This window comes from Nerophis lumbriciformis, linkage group LG03, assembly GCF_033978685.3.
Source record: "Nerophis lumbriciformis linkage group LG03, RoL_Nlum_v2.1, whole genome shotgun sequence".
Taxonomy (NCBI): Eukaryota; Metazoa; Chordata; class Actinopteri; order Syngnathiformes; family Syngnathidae; genus Nerophis; species Nerophis lumbriciformis.
Window position 1 is genome coordinate 7809314 of NC_084550.2, and position 19604 is coordinate 7828917.

The window sequence follows — 19604 nt, forward strand, 5'->3', positions numbered from 1 at the left end:
TTAGCTCGGATTCAGACTCGGATTTCAGCGGCTTAAGCGATTCAACAGATTACGCATGTATTGAAACGGATGGTTGTAGTGTGGAGGCAGGTAGCGAAAATGAAATTGAAGAAGAAACTGAAGCTATTGAGCCATATCGGTTTGAACCGTATGCAAGCGAAACCGACGAAAACGACACGACAGCCAGCGACACGGGAGAAAGCGAGGACGAATTCGGCGATCGCCTTCTAACCAACGATTGGTATGTGTTTGTTTGGCATTAAAGGAAACTAACAACTATGAACTAGGTTTACAGCATATGAAATACATTTGGCAACAACATGCACTTTGAGAGTGCAGACAGCCCAATTTTCATCAATTAATATATTCTGTAGACATACCCTCATTCGCTCTCTTTTCCTGAAAGCTGATCTGTCCAGTTTTGGAGTTGATGTCAGCAGGCCAAGGAAGCTAGGGTCGATATTCTTCTCTTGATCATCTTCAGTGGCATAAGGGACGGTGTGAGCCAAGACATCCAGGGGGTTTAGCTCGCTCGTCTGCGGGAACAAACTGCCGCCATTGCTTGCCGTGCTAGCGAGGTCCTTTGTCCCTGAATTGCTCACACACTCCGGCAGATTCAATGGGGGTCTGGCGGCAGATTTCTTTGACTTTATCGTTGGAAATGCATCTGCTTTGAGTGTCGCAGGATATCCACACATTCTTGCCATCTCTGTCGTAGCATAGCTTTCGTCGGTAAAGTGTGCGGAACAAACGTCCAATTTCTTGCCACTTTGGCATCTTTGGGCCACTGGTGCAACTTGAATCCGTCCCTGTTCGTGTTGTTACACCCTCCGACAACACACCGACGAGGCGTGATGTCTCCAAGGTACGGAAAACAGTCGAAAAAACGGAAAATAACAGCTGATTTGACTCGGTGTTTGAGAAAATGGCGGATTGCTTCCCGAGAGCGAATATTAGAAAGGCGTTTAATTCGCCAAAATTCACCCATTTAGAGTTCGGAAATCGGTTAAAAAAACAAATGGTCTTTTTTTCTGCAACATCAAGGTATATATTGACGCTTACATAGGTCTGGTGATAATGTTCCCCTTTAAAAGTGGAAAAAAAGAGAAGTGAATTTGAAAATAGAAAGTTGAAAATAAAATCTGTAACACTAAAAAAAACAATAACAGTTTTTCTCAATACCAAAACCAACTGGCAGTGTTCTGGCTCCATACTGCCTACCCCGACTTGGGATGTGGGATACCACTGATTTTGTTTCCGATGCGATACCAAGTCAAATTCGGGCTGGTATCTGCAATATCGATACAAAGCCGATATTTTGTGCAAATATACCTAATGTGCTGGTAAAAATGAAAAAATAGTGTATTTCAAATGTGACTGATCTTGGGGAATCATCTTCAAACAACATCAAATCACAGGGCGAAACAAATGACAGCGTTATTCTGCACTGAACGCGTTATGGGTTTTGAATTCAACTCTGTATGTAGTGTCTCCAAATAGCCTACAATAAAAGGATATATACACTTGCTGTTTTATATTAGTAAGTGACTCATTATCATTGTCAGTCATTGTCTTTCGTTTAGACAAGTTCTCAATGATCGAGCTAAGGGGTGTCCAAACTTTTTTCACTGAGGGTTGTGTAACAAAAGTGTGCTGGAGCCATTTTGTAATTTTTTGGGTAAAATGTGTTTTTTTAAATGCTGAAATTAGACACATTGCTTATAGACAAATAACATACCGGTACACATAAAGACAAAACTTAGTGTCAGCTTTGTTTCATGAATGACAATGTGTACTGTCATTAATTATTACAAGGGTGTCCAAAATGCGGGCAGGGGACTATTTGTGGACCAAAGCTCAAGTTGTATTGGTACGCAACATTTAGCCGCAAAAAAACAACAGTGAAAATGTAATTAAAAAAAAGCGAAAAGACATAATGTCATGAGAAAAAGTTTAAACTTTGATACTAATAATTAGGGATGTCCGATATTATTGGCCGATAAATGCTTTAAAATGTAATATCGGAAATTATCGGTATCGGTTTCAACAAGTAAAATGTATGACTTTTTAAAACGCCGCTGTGCACACGGACGTAGGGAGAAGTTCAGAGCGCCAATAAACCTTAAAGGCACTTCCTTTGAGTGCCGGCCCAATCACTTAATATCTACGGCTTTTCACACACACAAGTGAATGCAATGCATACTTGATCAACAGCCATACAGGTCACCCTGAGGGTGGCCGTATAAACAACTGTAACACTGTTACAAATATGCGCCACACTGTGAACCCACACCAAACAAGAATGACAAACACATTTCGGGAGAACATCTGCACCGTAACACAACAGAACAAATACCCAGAACCCCTTGCAGCACTAACTCTTCCGGGGCGCTACAATATACATCCCCGCTACCCCCTACCCCTATACACTGCCCACCTCAACCTCCTCATGCTCTCTCAGGGAGAGCACATCCCAAATTCCAAGCTGCTGTTTTGAGGCATGTTAAAAAAAATAATGCACTTTGTGACTTCAATAATAAATATGGCAGTGCCATGTTGGCATTTTTTTTCCATAACTTGAGTTGATTTATTTTGGAAAACCTTGTTACATTGTTTAATGCATCCAGCGGGGCATCACAACAAAATTAGGCATAATAATGTGTTAATTCCACGACTGTATATATCGGTATCGGTTGATATCGGAATCGGTAATTAAGAGTTGGACAATATCGGAATATCGGATATCGGCAAAAAAGCCATTATCGGACATCTCTACTAATAATTAATAATAATACAATGTGCCACTTATAACACAAAGCTGACACTAAGTGTTGATATATGTTTGTTTGTTACATTTATAAAAAAAAATCAAAAATATAAAAACATCCCCCACATACTTAGACTTTCAACTATTGTATAAACTTTCCTTTTTTTTTTCATTACATTATATTTTTTCACTCTTTTTACTTACACTCTTACTGTTTTTTTTTCCTGACAACATGTAAAACCAGTAAAAACCTGAGCTGCGGGCCGCAAATGGCCCATGGGCCGCATTTTGGAGACCTTTGATCTCGTTACTTTACACCAGGCCTGGGCAATTATTTTGACTCGGGGGCCACATTTAGAGGAAAAAAATGTGTCTGGTGGCCGGTATATCTATTTTTATGAACACTAATACAAAACCTCACAATAATGTCTGATTGAATGCTAAAAACATTATGACAGACCGCCTTAAAAAATCGTAATGGAATTTTAAATGTTTCTATGAGGGATAAAACACTGAATATTGACAAAATATGAACGTCACACCCCCTATTCATCGACATATTTTCCAATCAAGTGAAACGAAACAAAAATGCAACAAACAGTGAAATATGAACGCGTAGGGTACAAAATAAACCCACCTACAATATGATATATCACTAAGCTTTAGAACTTTGTTGTGAAAATCTCCTTGCGCGTCTTTGGAAAAGCTTCCTGCCCACACTGCTTGGTGCCTCGTCTGAGCTGCTGTGACGTAGATTACCATAGTAACTAATTAGTAGGGATGTCCGATAATGGCTTTTTGCCGATATCCCATATTCCGATATTGTCCAACTCTTTAATTATCAATACCGATATCAACCGATACCGATATCAACCGATATATACAGTCGTGGAATTAACACATTATTATGCCTAACTTGGACAACCAGGTATGGTGAAGATAAGGTACTTTTAAAAAAGATGAATAAAATAAAATAAGATAAATAAATTAAAAACATTTTCTTGAATAAAAAAGAGAGTAAAACAATATAAAAACAGTTACATTGAAACTAGTAATTAATGAAAATTAGTAAAATTAACTATTAAAGGTTAATACTATTAGTGGATTAGCAGCACGCACAATCATGTGTGCTTACGGACTGTGTCCCTTGCAGACTGTATTGATATATATTGATATATAATGTAGGAACCACAATATTAACAGAAAGAAACAACCCTTTTGTGTGAATGAGTGTGAATGAGTGTAAATGGGGGAGGAAGGTTTTTTGGGTTGGTGCACTAATTGTAAGTGTATCTTGTGTTTTTTATGTTGATTTTATAAAAAAATTAAATACAATTTAAAAAAAAATAAAAAATTAAAAACGATACAGATTAAAAAAAACAACGATACCGATAATTTCCGATATTACATTTTAACGCATTTATCGGCCGATATTACCGGACATTTCTACTGATTAGGTTACCACAGTAACTAATTAGATTACCATAGTAACTGGTATATCATCCAAAAGCGCAGATTCCAACCATTGAAATACTTTGTATAGTTCAAGACTTAGGGCATACTTGCCAACCTTGAGACCTCCAATTTCGGGATGTGGAGGGTGGGGCGGGGGCGTGGTCGGGGGTGGGTCGGGGGGCGTGGTTAAGATATATATATATATATATATATATATATATATATATATATATATATATATATATATATATATATATATATATATATATATATATATATATATAAGAAATACTTGACTTTCAGTGAATTTTATATATATATATATATATATATATATATATATATATATATATATATATATATATATATATTAATAAAATAAATACTTGAATTTCAGTGTTCATTTACAAACTACAACTCACAAACACTTTAGAGTTAGGCTCCACCATCAGAATGTGTACTTAAACTTATAAAGATCACATGGATATTATTCAGTGAGTTGATTCACCAAAACTAACCTGTTATACAGGAGGAAAAAGCACACAGGACGTTTCAATTGTTCACAGACTGGTCACGCTCATCAGAATGACAAGCCACTTCCGGTCTGCAGGTGATAGCATTCAATTGGGAAGAAACGCCCTACTGCCCCCTACTGACCAATGTGAATACTGATAAATGTGTAATGACAGCTCCAAAAACGAATTCAAACCACAAAATAAAATAAATAAATCAACACAGAAATGTGACACATTATGGGTGGGTCACATATGCATGTACAGTAGATGGCAGTATTGTCCTGTTTAAAAGTGTCACAACATTGCTGTTTACGGCAGACGAACTGCTTTACGGTAGACGCTGTTGTTGTGTGTTGTCAACACGTCACTCAGGTCCGCCTGAATTTCGGGAGTTTTTCGGGAGAAAATTTGTCCCGGGAGGTTTTTGGGAGAGGCGCTGAATTTCGGGAGTCTCCCGGAAAATCCGGGAGGGTTGGCAAGTATGTTGTAAGTGTATCTTGTGTTTTTTATGTTGATTTAATAAAAAAAAATTAAATAAAATTTAAAAATGAAAAAAACCAAAAAAAAACCGATACAGATAAAAAAAAAGCAACGATACCGATAATTTCCGATATTACATTTTAACGCATTTATCGGCCGATAATATCGGACATTTCTACTAATTAGATTACCATAGTAACTAATTATATCACCATAGTAACTGGTATATCATCCAAAAGCGCAGATTCCAACCATTGAAATACTTTGTATAGTTCAAGACTTACGGTCATTCGAAAACATCACTGCACATCATAATGGCAGCTACACTTTCCATCTTAAACATCTAAAAAAAAAAATTGGGAATGTCCGGCGGGCCACATTGAAAAGCTTAATGGGCCGCATGTGGCCCCCGGGCCTTAATTTGCCTAGCTCTGCTTTCATACTTGCCAACCTTGAGACCTCCAATTTCGGGAGGTGTGGGGGTGGGGTTGGGGGGGTTGGGCGGGCGTGGTTAAGAGGGGAGGAGTATATTGACAGCTAGAATTTATATATATATATATACATATATACATATATATATCTACATCCTGAAAATATGGAAACAAAACTGTGTTTAGATAATTGATACTTCAAACTTGCATAAATAAATATGAAGGAATATAACATAACTTGGCTTCTGAGAGCTTCAAAATGTAATGAATAAAATATTAAAGTTGTTGATAAACAAGCAATTATTTTAATAATTAAATATGGTCATTTTAAATGAATTATTATGATCATTTAAAATTAATTATTTCAAATATGTTTATTTTAATGTATAATTCTATGGCTGAGTGTAATAAGGAGTCAGAAAAAATACAAATAAAAATATAATTAATTTTGATGTTTTTAGCTAAATATAGTAAAAAAAAAAAAAAAAAAATTTAAATTAATATATATATTTATTTTTAGGTAAGATAAACATAATAATACAATTTATCTCTAGTCTGGATGATTTAGTTCTTGTCACCCTGTTGTCCTCCTGTTGTGAAAAAAGGCTGTCCTCACTCAGGTCCGCATGGAGCTGGAGGGGGCGTGGCCTCCAGCTCCGGCTGAAAATCGGGAGATTTTCGGGAGAATATTTGTCCCGGGAGGTTTTCGGGTGATGCGCTGAATTTCGGGAGTCTCCCGGAAAATTCGGGAGGGTTGGCAAGTATGCATACATCGCCTCAAAAAGTATCAAAAGTAGTGATATTTTGATTTAAAAAATCGGTATTAGCGCATAAAGATCTTATATCGGCGGTATTTCAGTAACGAGCAGCACGTCGCGATACAGTCCCCCTACTGCGCATGCTCACGGTCACAACTTTACTTTCGCGGTATTTAAATAAATGATAAATGGGTTGTACTTGTATAGCGCTTTTCTACCTTCAAGGTACTCAAAGCGCTTTGACACTACTTCCACATTTACCCATTCACACACACATTCACACACTGATGGAGGGAGCTGCCATGCAAGGCGCTAACCAGCACCCATCAGGAGCAAGGGTGAAGTGTCTTGCTCAGGACACAACGGACATGACGAGGTTGGTACTAGGTGGGGATTGAACCAGGGACCCTCGGGTCGCGCACGGCCATTCTTCCACTGCGCCACGCCGTCCCCTTTTGCCAGTTATGGCCGGATAAATGTTATTTATGACTGTAAATACGGATTACAAACATCAACAATGAAATCTTTAGGACATATTAATTTGGTTTTAGTTATTTTGGCGAGTTTTGACCGACTAAGCTAACACTAACTTGTTACCGTGCTAGTATGCAGTAGCAGACACCATCAGCCGGGGCAGACTAATTGCTGGAGGCGAAGCGTGCCGTGGGTGAGACTATACACAGCACATTGGTGAGACTACAGCACAAACTTTCCGCACTATCTCTTCATCCGTGTGTGTGTGTGTGTGTGTGTGTGTGTGTGTGTGTGTGTGTGTGTGTGTGTGTGTGTGTGTGTGTGTGTGTGTGTGTGTGTGTTAGGGGTTACCGTGGGACCGCGTGGAAGAAAGGTCCTCCCCTCTCCCAGATGTGAAGCAGCGAGCGGAGCCGGGTGGCGGTCGGGTCATTTCTAGCCTGACAAGTGAAGTGACAACATCTTCATGTTCTTAACTTTGGTCATTCCGTGGATCATTTGTGGACTAAACTGAAAGTTTTTAAAAAAAAAAAGTTTTTTGTTGTTGTTGCAGACACACATCGGTCGGATGTATGAAAAACCCATGTGGACTTGTGCAACCGTTTTAAACCAGAAGGAATGCCTATTTTGTTGCTCAAACTAACTTTATTGTTGTGGCTGACAGGACTAACGCGAGGTGAGAAACGTCAAAAACAATTGTTGTTCATGTTATAACTTGTTATGTAACTCTTGATGAAGTCTACCTGTTGCAAACGTGTTGACATTTGCTGCAGGTTTCATCACTCATTATCAGAGGTGGGTAGAGTAGCCAGAAGTTGTACTCAAGTAAGAGTACTGTTACTTTAAAGATGTATTACTCAAGTAAAAGTAAGGAGTAGTCACCCAAATATTTACTTGAGTAAAAGTAAAAAGTATGTTGTGAAAAAACTTCTCAAGTACTGAGTAACTGATGAGTAACATACACACTCATATTATATATATATATATATATATATATATATATATATATATATATATATATATATATATATATATATATATATATATATATATATATATATACATACATACATACATATACATTGATATATACAGTATATAATTTATAAGTATTTATTTTGCTGTTTTTGTTTACATGTTAAAGGTGTTTTAATGAATATACATGCATGTTTAACATATAGATTCCTTTCTTTCATGAAGACTAGAATATAAATTGATGTATTACCTGATTCTGATGACTTGCGTTGATTGTAATCAGACAGTAGTGATGATAACGTCCACGTTTTCAAATGGAGGAGAAGAAAAGTTCCTCCTTTCTGTCTAATACCACATGAAAGTGGTGGGTTTTTGGCATCTTATTTGTCCAGCTTCCATATTCGTTTTTATACACTTTACAAGAAATATATTGGCGTCAAACTCCGTAGCTTGCTAGCTTGTTTGCGCTGGCTTTCGGAGACTCTTATTTTGAAAGCGCAGGCGCGATGGAGCGGCACTTTTATTGTGAAGACAGGAACGTCCTCATGTGCGATCAGTCTTTAGGCTTTTGACGGGATGTACGGTTGAAATAAAAAAGTATCTTTTTTCCTTCACACTTTTGAATGATTGATTGGAACTTTTATTATTAGATTGCACAGTACAGTACACATTCCGTACAATTGACCACTAAATGGTAACACCCCAATAAGTTTTTCAACTTGTTTAAGTCAGGTCATGTGACCACCTGGCTCTGTTTGATTGGTCCAACGTCACCAGTGACTGCATCTGATTGGTGGAACGAAGTGAAACGTCACCAGTAAGGCAGGCACTTTGAAGGTCTGTCTGACAGACCAAAACAAACAAAGCGTGCATTAACAGATCGATAAAAATTAGTAGCGAGTAGCGAGTAGCGAGCTCAATGTAGATAAAAGTAACGGAGTAAAAGTAGCGGAGTAAAAGTAGCGTTCCTTCTCTATAAATATACTTAAGTAAAAGTAAAAGTATGTTGCATTAAAACTACTCTTAGAAGTACAATTTATCCCAAAAGTTACTCAAGTAGATGTAACGGAGTAAATGTAGCGCGTTACTACCCACCTCTGCTCATTATTCACTTTGCATCATATTTCAAGATGTGCTCTCTGGCCTCTCTCATGCAGTGTCAAATATACCATGTGCATGTTTGCTGGCTTTTTAGTGTATTATAAATGCTCCACTTTTGGCCTCAGAGGCTCCGCTGTCAAGCCCAAACCAAAAAAAAATCACACCTAGAAGTGACATTTTGGGGGTGGCTCACCTGCAAACTAGGGCTGGGCGATATGGCCTTTTATTAATATCTCGATATTTTTAGGCCATGTCACGATACACGATATATATCTCGATATTTTGCCTTAGCATACCTGCCAACTACTCCGGTTTTCCCGTAATTAGTACGGTTTTCATCAACCTATTCCGGGTTACGGTTGCAGTGATAAAAAATAAGTTTTTTCATTAATTAAAAAAATATATATTTTTAAAAGTTTTATTCACGAAATCGCGTAACAATGACAATCGACACTGCTTCCCGTAACTTCCTATCGAGCCATTCCGAATGCCATGTGCGAGGCTATTTATAGCACCGCTGCCGAGCACGAGGCACCAGTTGCCATTGTTTCCAAACGAGCGAACGATCATGGAATCAGCCGGAGAAAAATCGCAAACGAGTCTTAAACCGAAAAGAAAACTGCAGTCATTCCGTGAAGAATATTCAAAAGCCTATCCGGGAATAATTATCCGTTCCAAAAAGGGTGAAAACTACTCGAATTGCACCTTGTGCAGACAAGATTTTTCGATCGGACACGGAGGCATTAGCGATGTAAAAGACCACGTTGGGACAAAAAAACACAAGTCTAATGCCGTTGCTAGCGATACAAGTGGAAAACTTTCAACGTTTTTCGTCGCCCAAACAGATTCTTTGGATGTGATAAATGCTAAAAGTTTTATTTACGGAGGCAATAATTGAGCATGGACTTCCAATCGCACTGGCTGATCACATGGGACAGTTATTTCGGAAAATGTTTCCCGACTCGAAAATCGCCAAAAAATATGGATGTGGTCGAACCAAAACATCAAACAGTATTCAGTGTCTTGGAACAGAATCCTCAAAAAGTATCGCCGATGTCATGAAGACGGAACCATTTAGCATGTCGACTGACGGCAGCACCGATTATGACGATGTAAAACTGTACCCCATTTGTGTTCGATATATCGATGACGACATTGGAAAAGTATTGTCAGTACTTCTGTCTTTAATGAAGTTAGCTTACCATGTTTACAGTATGATAATTGTGATAGAAATGTGAATTTTAGGCACAGAATATTTTTTACAATTGAACAAGGCAGTAGATTATACAAGCTTGGACAGAAAGTTAATAATGACACCAATTTTTTTTTATGGAATTGTTTAGTACTGTTTTACCATTTGTTTACTGTGAAAAGTGTTTATACTGTTTATACTTTCAATTAACAAATTGAAGTCTTGTGAAAGGTTGACAGGATAACTGGCATTAACTGTCAAAATAATTTCAAACTATTGAAGTTAGCTTACAGAATAAACATGTCAATCAACCCATATGATTTTTGCTGTAATATTTTTGTTTTGAAAAGTCACTGTGACTGATAGAAAAGTGATGGTTTTAGCAACATTTTAACCTGTCTGAATGCTAATAATCATTTTGCGTCGGGGGGCAAATGAACCCCCCACCAGGACTTTGTCCTGGACCTACCGGGGCCTGCGGCCCCTGGACCCTGGCTACTAGGTTTTTCTGATTTCAAAAGTTGGCAGGTATGCCTTAGCCTTGAATGAACACTTGATGCAAATAATCACAGCAGTGTGTTGATTCTATGTGTCCACATTAAAACATTCTTCTTCATACTTCATTAATATATGCTTATTTTAAACTTTCATGCAGAGAGGGAAATCACAACTAAGTCAATTTACCAAAACTGTATTTATTAAGCAGTGGCACAAACATTCATGTCATTTCAAAACAGAAAGTGCAAGATTGTCAGAGACATTTTAAAACAAGCTATGGGTGCACTTTTGTGCGTCATGTCACTAGGATGAGATATTGAAACAACACTAAATTAAAGTGCACTTTTTGTCCAGAACGCCACTACAATAGTTTAAAACAAATAAAGTACACTTTTGTGCATGATGTCACACAAGATATTTCAGTAAGTGTCAAATAAAAATTAGCTGCATTATAGGAAATCAAATAGTGTATGTCCTTCTGTTGTTGACTATTTTTCTCATACGGTGTTGATGTGGAAATAGTTGCTTCGGCATTTTGTTGGTGTGGCACCGAAACGGAGATGTTGATTTGCGGAGTTTCAAGCACTCTTCATTCTCTAGCGCAGTGGTTCTTAACCTTGTTGGAGGTACCGAACCCCACCAGTTTCATATGCGCATTCACCGAACCCTTCTTTAGTTAAAAATTAAAATGTTAGTTTTTTTCAAATTCAAGACAAAGTTATGCTTTTGGTAACACTTTAGTATGGGGAACATATTCTAAATAACAAAGACTCAATTTAGAGTTTTTTGGTTAGGGTTAGGACGAGGGTTAGGGTTATAACAAGGCCATGCCGAATAAGGCATTAATAAGTACTTAATAATGACTAGTTAAGAGCCAATATGTTACTAATTTGCATGTTAATAAGCAACTAATTAATGGTGAATATGTTCCCCATACTAAAGTGTTACCATGTTTTTTTACTGGTGCACAAAATGAACCGTGCAAAGAGGTGGGTAGTAACGCGCTACATTTACTCCGTTACATCTACTTGAGTAACTTTTGGGATAAATTGTACTTCTAAGAGTAGTTTTAATGCAACATACTTTTACTTTTACTTGAGTATATTTATAGAGAAGAAACGCTACTTTTACTCCGCTACTTTAATCTACATTCAGCTCGCTACTCGCTACTAATTTTTATCGATCTGTTAATGCACGCTTTGTTTGTTTTGGTCTGTCAGACAGACCTTCATAGTTCCTGCGTTTCAACAAATACAGTCACTGGTGACGTTCACTGCGTTCCACCAATCAGATGCAGTCACTGGTGACGTTGGACCAATGAAACAGAGCCAGGGGTCACATGACCTGACTTAAACAAGTTGAAAAACTTATTGGGGTGTTACCATTTAGTGGTCAATTGTATGGAATATGTACTGTACTGTGCAATCTACTTATAAAAGTTCCAATCAATCAATCAAAAATGTGAAGGAAAAAAGACCCTTTTTTTATTTCAACCGTACTTCCCGTCAAAAGCCTAAAGACTGACTGCACAGTTCCTGTCTTCACAATAAAAGTGCCGCTCCATCGCGCCTGCGCTTTCAAAATAAGAGTCTCCGAAAGCCAGCGCAAACAAGCTAGCAAGCTACGGAGTTTGCCGCCAATGTATTTCTTGTAAAGTGTATAGAAACGAATATGGAAGCTGGACAAATAAGATGCCAAAAACCAACCACTTTCATGTGGTATTGGACAGAAAGGAAGACTTTTTTTCTCTTCCATTCGAAAATGTGGACGTTATCAGCACTACTGTCTGATTCCAATCAATGCAAGTCATCGGAATCAGGTAATACACCAACTTATATTCTTGTCTTCATGAAAGAAAGGAATCTATATGTGTTAAACATGCATGTATATTCATTAAAACACCTTTAACATGTAAACAAAAACGGCAAAATAAATAAATGTAAATTATATACTGTATATATCAATGTATGTATATATATGATATGTGTGTGTATGTTACTCATTAGTTACTCAGTACTTGAGTAGTTTTTTCACAACATACTTTTTACTTTTACTCAAGTAAATATTTGGGTGACTACTCCTTACTTTTTCTTGAGTATTAAATCTCTAAAGTAACAGTACTCTTACTTGAGTACAAATTCTGGCTACTCTACCCACCTCTGACCGTGCATGAACATCACCTTGTTCAAACAACAAAACCAACACAGTGCATAAACTCACAACAAATTACACACCTGCAAATCAGTGTGACTTCTGCTGTTGCCGTATCCGTAATACGCCGAAAGGGAGAAGTTTTTACTCACCGAACCCCTAGGGTTCGATCGAACCCAGGTTAAGAGCCACTGCTCTAGTTGGTGACTTTTCAAATAATGCTACATTAGCAGTGGTGCTACTTTTTGTTGCAACGCTTTTGCCGCATAATTGTTCATCATATTCCCGCTTGAAGCCAAACCACCGCCAGACGATGGACCCCGTGCTGTTTTTCTTGTTGCACACGTGACGTATGTAAGAAGGTGCGCTTGTTTTAAGTCTCTGTGAGAAGAAGAGACAAGAAAGAGTGGGAAACGCATGCCCGCAGCTAAAAGCATCTGCGTGAGAACGTATACTTGAATATCACGATATAGTCATTTTCTATATCGCACAGAGACAAACCCGCGATATATCGAGTATATCGATTTATATCGCCCAGCCCTACTGCAAACAGTCTCTAAAAAAGTTATTTGAACAAGTCCAGGTGTTTGTACCGGTAATTATTAAAAGTTTTCCTTCACAGGCCTAAGATGCTCCATGCCCACGGAGGCGTGTTTAAACCAGGGGAGGTGTGAGGCCACCCCGGATGGCAATGGACAGTGCATGTGAGTACCTACAAAAATTCTCTCTTTTTTTTTCTTAGTTCGAATACCTGCAGTTGACTTTGTTTTGGTCCACACACATGTGAGGCCTCACTTTTTTTCCTGGTCTGGTTGGACACCAAGTGCGCCCCCTCTGTAGGCAAAGCACTAAATCTTGTTTTCGCTTTTCTTTCACCGAGCGACAGCTGGGGTTGCCAGAAGCCCGGCGGCCATTGTTCTCGGCCGCGATTAATTCTGTGTGACTAATCTGGGTGAGGCTTCCCAGAGAGACCAGACCATCAGACCCTGTCCTTCTAGACACAGACCCCCCCCCCCCACCCCCTACCCGCTCTCCTGGGATTTTGTCCCTAAGTGGCCCTCCGTCTCCCTCATACTCCCACTGGACAGATGGCAGTGGAGTTTTCTACATGGAGACAAGTTATGCGCTTTGTCTGCCATCAAGTGCCTTTACACTCATATTAGGTCGGCCCTTTGGAAGTGTAGTGGTTTACATAGCTGGCTTTCTGGTATCTAGCGTGGGATCAGAGTCAGTCCACGATGTAATAATAATAATAATACCTGGGATTTATATAGCGCTTTTCTAAGTACCCAAAGTCGCTTTACATGTAGAACCCATCATTCATTCACACCTGGTGGTGGTAAACTACTTTCATAGCCACAGCTGCCCTGGGGTAGACTGACGGAAGCGTGGCTGCAATTTGCGCCAACGGCCCCTCCGACCACCACCATCATTCAATTCACCGGTGTGAGTGGCACCGGGGGCAAAGGGTGAAGTGTCCCGCCCAAGGACGCAACGGCAGCGATTTTTGGATGGTAAGAGGCGGGGAGCGAACCTGCAACCCTCAGGTTTCTGGCACAGTTGCTCTACCCACTACGCCATAGTCCAACTTTTTTTTTAGTTGGGATAGGCTCCAGCTCCTGTTCTAGGTTAAAGTGCATGTGTAATGGATAGAGATGTCCGATATCGGGCTGCCGATATTATCGGCCGATAAATGCTTTAAAATGTAATATCGGAAATTATTGGTATCGGTTTCAAAAAGTAAAATGTATGACCCACTATGGACTGGACTCTTACTATTATGTTGGATCCACTATGGACTGGACTCTCACAATATTATGTCAGACCCACTCGACATCCATTGCTTTCGGTCTCCCCTAGAGGGGTGGGGTTACCCACATATGCGGTCCTCTCCAAGGTTTCTCATAGTCATTCACATCGACGTCCCACTGGGGTGAGTTTTTCCTTGCCCTTATGTGGGCTTTGTACCGAGGATGTCGTTGTGGCTTGTGCAGCCCTTTGAGACACTTGTGATTTAGGGCTATATAAATAAACATTGATTGATTGATTGATTGACTTTTTAAAACGCCGCTGTACGGAGTGGTACACGGACGTAGGGTGAAGTACAGAGCGCCAATAAACCTTAGAGGCACTGCCTTTGTGTGCCGGCTCAATCACATAATACCTACGGCTTTGCACACACACAAGTGAATGCAAGCATACTTGGTCAACAGCCATACAAGTCACACTGAGGATGGCCGTATAAACAACTTTAACACTGTTACAAATATGCGCCACTAGGGATGTCCCGATCCGATATTTGGATCGGATCGGCCGCCAATATTTGCAAAAAAATGCGTATCGGGCAAGGCATGGGAAAATGCCGATCCAGATCCAGTTTAAAAAAAAACTCCGGTCCGTGTTTTACAACGCACCGATTTAAATAATACATTCCACTTTTCTGCTGCTCCCTAATTTCCGTTCCGCATTTTCCAGCACACCTTCAACACATCCACAGGTCAGTGGATTCTCACGCAGTTGCTTTTAGCTGCTGGCATTATACGACAGGCTCTTCTCACTCTTTCCTGTGTCTCCCTCTCACAGACAGCGAGCGCACCAATCTTCGTTCAATGAATGTTCTGCAATTTGTCGTCCCCAAAGTAAGAACTGAACTGGGCAAGAAAGCATTTAGGTTTTCAGCACCGAAGGCTTGGAATAACCTACAATCGAACATTAAACTTCAAACCCTAGTTACGTTGAATGAGTTTAAAGCTTCTGTGAAAGGACTGCAGTCTACCTTGTCTGTATGCACATGTGTCATGTGAGCAAGTTTTAATGTTGTAAATGTGATGTTTTATGTATTTGTTTACTGTTCTTAATGTAACCTTGCTGCTGCCCTCTTGGCCAGGTCTCCCTTGGAAAAGAGATCTTTGATCTCAATGGGATTTTACCTGGTTAAATAAAGGCTAATAATAATATAACCTTCTTACACACGTCACATACTGTCACGTCATACGTCACATACGTATACGTCCTCTCCCAGCAGAGAGGTAGCAGCATGGCTAACGTTAGCTGTGATGCTAGCGCAGCCGCTAAGGTGCGCGCCTGCTCAAGCGTCCTCTGCGCACGGCAAATCTATGCCACGCACAAAATCAAATAAAAAAATAAGCGCATAACAATTTTCGACACGACAGAGAAAACAGTTTTCGTCATCATTGTTCAAATATTGTAACGTCTGTCGAGACGCGTATCTCCATTCGGTGCCACACGCCCACACCATCAAAATGCCGAGGCAAACATTTCCACATCAACACCGTATGAAAAAAAATAGTGATTTTTTTTTTAGTTGTCATTTCCCTCTCTGCATGAAAGGTAACATATATTAATGCAGTAGGAAGAAGAATGTTTTAATGTAGACACATAGAATCATCATACTGCTGTGATTATATGCATCAAGTGTTCATTCAAGGCTAAGGCAAAATATCGAGATATATACCGTGTATCGCAATATGGCCTTAAAATATCGCAATATTAAAAAAAGGCCATATCGCCCAGCCCTAGTTCAATGATGCCATTTCTGTTTGTCATGTATAATTTTGTCTATTTTGTGTTTCTCCTTGAATAAACCGGTCAGTTTCTTGTTACCAACCATTGTGTATTATTCAAACTCCCCTAATTCAGCTGGCTAGTTGTTATTAAGAGTACTAAAACCCTTTTCAACGTGATTCTGACAACTAAGTAGGCCAAATAACTTTAAACTTTAATACATACTCGGATAGGCCAGTATCAGTCAGTATCGGTATCGGATCGGAAGTGCAAAAACAATATCGGTATCGGATCGGAAGTGCAAAAACCTGGATCGGGACATCCCTATGCGCCACACTGTGAACCCACACCAAACAAGAATGACAAACACATTTCGGGAGAACATCCGCACCGTAACACAACATAAACACAACAGAACAAATACCCAGAACTCCTTGCAGCACTAACTCTTCCGGGACGCTACAATGTACACTCAACCCCGCCCCCCCCAACCCCACCCACCTCAACCTCCTCAAATTCCAAGCTGCTGTTTTGAGGCATGTTAAAAAAAATAATGCACTTTGTGACTTCAATAATAAATATGGCAGTGCTATGATGGCATTTTTTTCCCTAACTTGAGTTGATTTTTTGTGGAAAACCTTGTTACATTGTATAATGCATCCAGCGGGGCATCACAACAAAATTAGGCATAATAATGTGTTAATTCCACGACTGTATATATCGGTATTGGTTGATATCGGAATCGGTAATTAAGAGTTGGGGAATATCGGATATCGGCAAAAAAAAAGCCACTATTGGACATCTCTAGTAATGGATGTCAGGGAGTGTGGCTGTGCAACAATACGTTGTGCAAACCTCAATCTCCAATGCCTTAAGAGCTGCGCTGGACAATGAGTTGACAGACTGGGGCTTTTAGCTCATTGGTCAGCACTGCCCAATTTAACTCTCAATCGGCAGAGATGTGTGGTCCCTTTTTCAAGCCCAGCAGGGCTGGATTGTGCAAGATGACCGCTGTTACACAAGAATGGATGTTTTCAGGAAACCATTTCTTAACAGCCTATTAGCTCATCGAGTACAGTCGCATCCTGCCATACTATTTGCGGCCAAGCCGTGGCTTTTCATGACCTCCTTTCTCATGGAAGTGATACCGACTCTGACCCGCCCCTAGCTAGAAAAGCCAGCCCTTCGTAGCTGCCTACCACTTTACAGAGAACAGCTTTGTTGAAAAAAAAAAAAATCATTAGAACAATCAGGCTTCGCTACACATCTTAAAATGCAGACTGAAGCACTGCCAACTATTCGGCAGTCAGCTACAAACGACGTGGGGGCTGGATGTTTTTTTTCCTCTAGCAAATACGCTAACCTAGCCTGATGTTGCTGTTAAAATGTGACTGTAACGTTAGCAGAGCTCACATAGAGCCAGGCAGCCATCTTCAGTTTCCCGCCATAACTTAATTTGGTCTGGTTGTGTTACACACCCCCTTTTTTTTTTACTCTCCCAGTCGCCTCCCTACACTACACCGCCACGCACTCCCGCCCACCCTCCATTCCTTTCTCCGTCTTCTCTTTTTGGGGGGGGCCACAAAGCCATCATTGTGCCTCAGCACTTTCCTTCTCAGACTTCTCCAATTAACCATGGAGATGAGGTGCTCGCTCCAGTTTGAAAAGGTTTTGAGCGGGATTGCCAAATATACTGTGTAAGTGTGTGGGATTACTGTATAAACCACTTTACTCAAAGTGTGTTTTATGGAATCCGTTGAATAAAGCATGGGGCCATTCACAAAAGACTGTATTTTGGTAAAAAATAAACAAAACGTTGTCATTTTGTCTCAGTGGCCTAGTGGTTAGAGTGTCCGCCCTGAGATCGGTAGGTTGTGTGTTCAAACCCCGGCCGAGTCATACCAAAGACTATAAAAATGGGACCCATTACCAGAGGTGGGTAGTAACGCGCTACATTTACTCCGTTACATCTACTTGAGTAACTTTTGGAATAAATTGTACTTCTAAGAGTAGTTTTAATGCAACATATTTTTACTTTTACTTAAGTATATTTATAGAGAAGGAACGCTACTTTTACTCCGCTACTTTTATCTACATTCAGCTCGCTACTCGCTACTAATTTTTATCGATCTGTTAATGCACGCTTTGTTTGTTTTGGTCTGTCAGACAGACCTTCAAAGTGCCTGCCTTACTGGTGACGTGTCACTTCGTTCCACCAATCAGATGCAGTCACTGGTGACGTTGGACCAATCAAACAGAGCCAGGTGGTCACATGACCTGACTTAAACAAGTTGAAAAACTTGTTGGGGTGTTACCATTTAGTGGTCAATTGTACGGAATGTGTACTGTACTGTGCAATCTAATAAAAGTTCCGATCAATCAATCAAAAGTGTGAAGGAAAAAAGATACTTGTTTTATTTCAACCGTACCGTCAAAAGCCTCAAGACTGACCGCACATGAGGACGTTCCTGTCTTCACAATAAAAGCGCCGCGCCATCGCGCCTGCGCTTTCAAAATAAGAGTCTCCGAAAGCCAGCGTAAACAAGCTAGCAAGCTACGGAGTTTGACGCCAATATATTTCTTGTAAAGTGTATAAAAACGAATATGGAAGCTGGACAAATAGGATGCCAAAAACCCACCACTTTCACGTGGTATTAGACAGAAAGGAGGAACTTTTCTTCTCCTCCATTTGAAAACGTGGACGTTATCATCACGACTGTCTGATTACAATCAACGCAAGTCATCAGAATCAGGTAATACACCAACTTATATTCTAGTCTTCATTAAAGAAAGGAATCTATATGTTAAACATGCATGTATATTCATTAAAACACCTTTAACATGTAAACAAAAACAGCAAAATAAATACTTATAAATTATATACTGTATATATCAATGTATATGTATGTATGTATGTATATATATATATATATATATATATATATATATATATATGATATGAGTGTGTATGTTACTCATCAGTTACTCAGTACTTGAGTAGTTTTTTCACAACATACTTTTTACTTTTACTCAAGTAAATATTTGGGTGACTACTCCTTACTTTTACTTGAGTAATAAATCTCTAAAGTAACAGTACTCTTACTTGAGTACAATTTCTGGCTACTCTACCCACCTCTGCCCATTACCTCCCTGCTTGGCACTCAGCATCAAGGGTTGGAATTGGGGGTTAAATCACAAAAAATGATTCCCGGGCGCGGCACCGCTGCTGCCCACTGCTCCCCTCACCTCCCAGGGGGTGAACAAGGGGATGGGTCAAATGCAGAG

The 19604-nt window shown here is 39.6% G+C and overlaps 1 protein-coding gene across 1 annotated transcript in view; it reads left to right on the forward strand.

Annotated features, from left to right (window-relative positions):
• The first annotated feature begins 7332 nt into the window (after positions 1 to 7332).
• notch1b (notch receptor 1b) overlaps positions 7333 to 19604 on the forward strand; it is a 144967-nt gene continuing 132695 nt past the window's right edge. The window contains exons 1-2 of the mRNA XM_061932673.1: positions 7333 to 7553; positions 13417 to 13498. Of these exons, the coding sequence (XP_061788657.1) occupies positions 7496 to 7553; positions 13417 to 13498 (140 nt within the window). The 5' untranslated portion in view covers positions 7333 to 7495. The remainder of the gene's footprint in view (positions 7554 to 13416; positions 13499 to 19604) is intronic.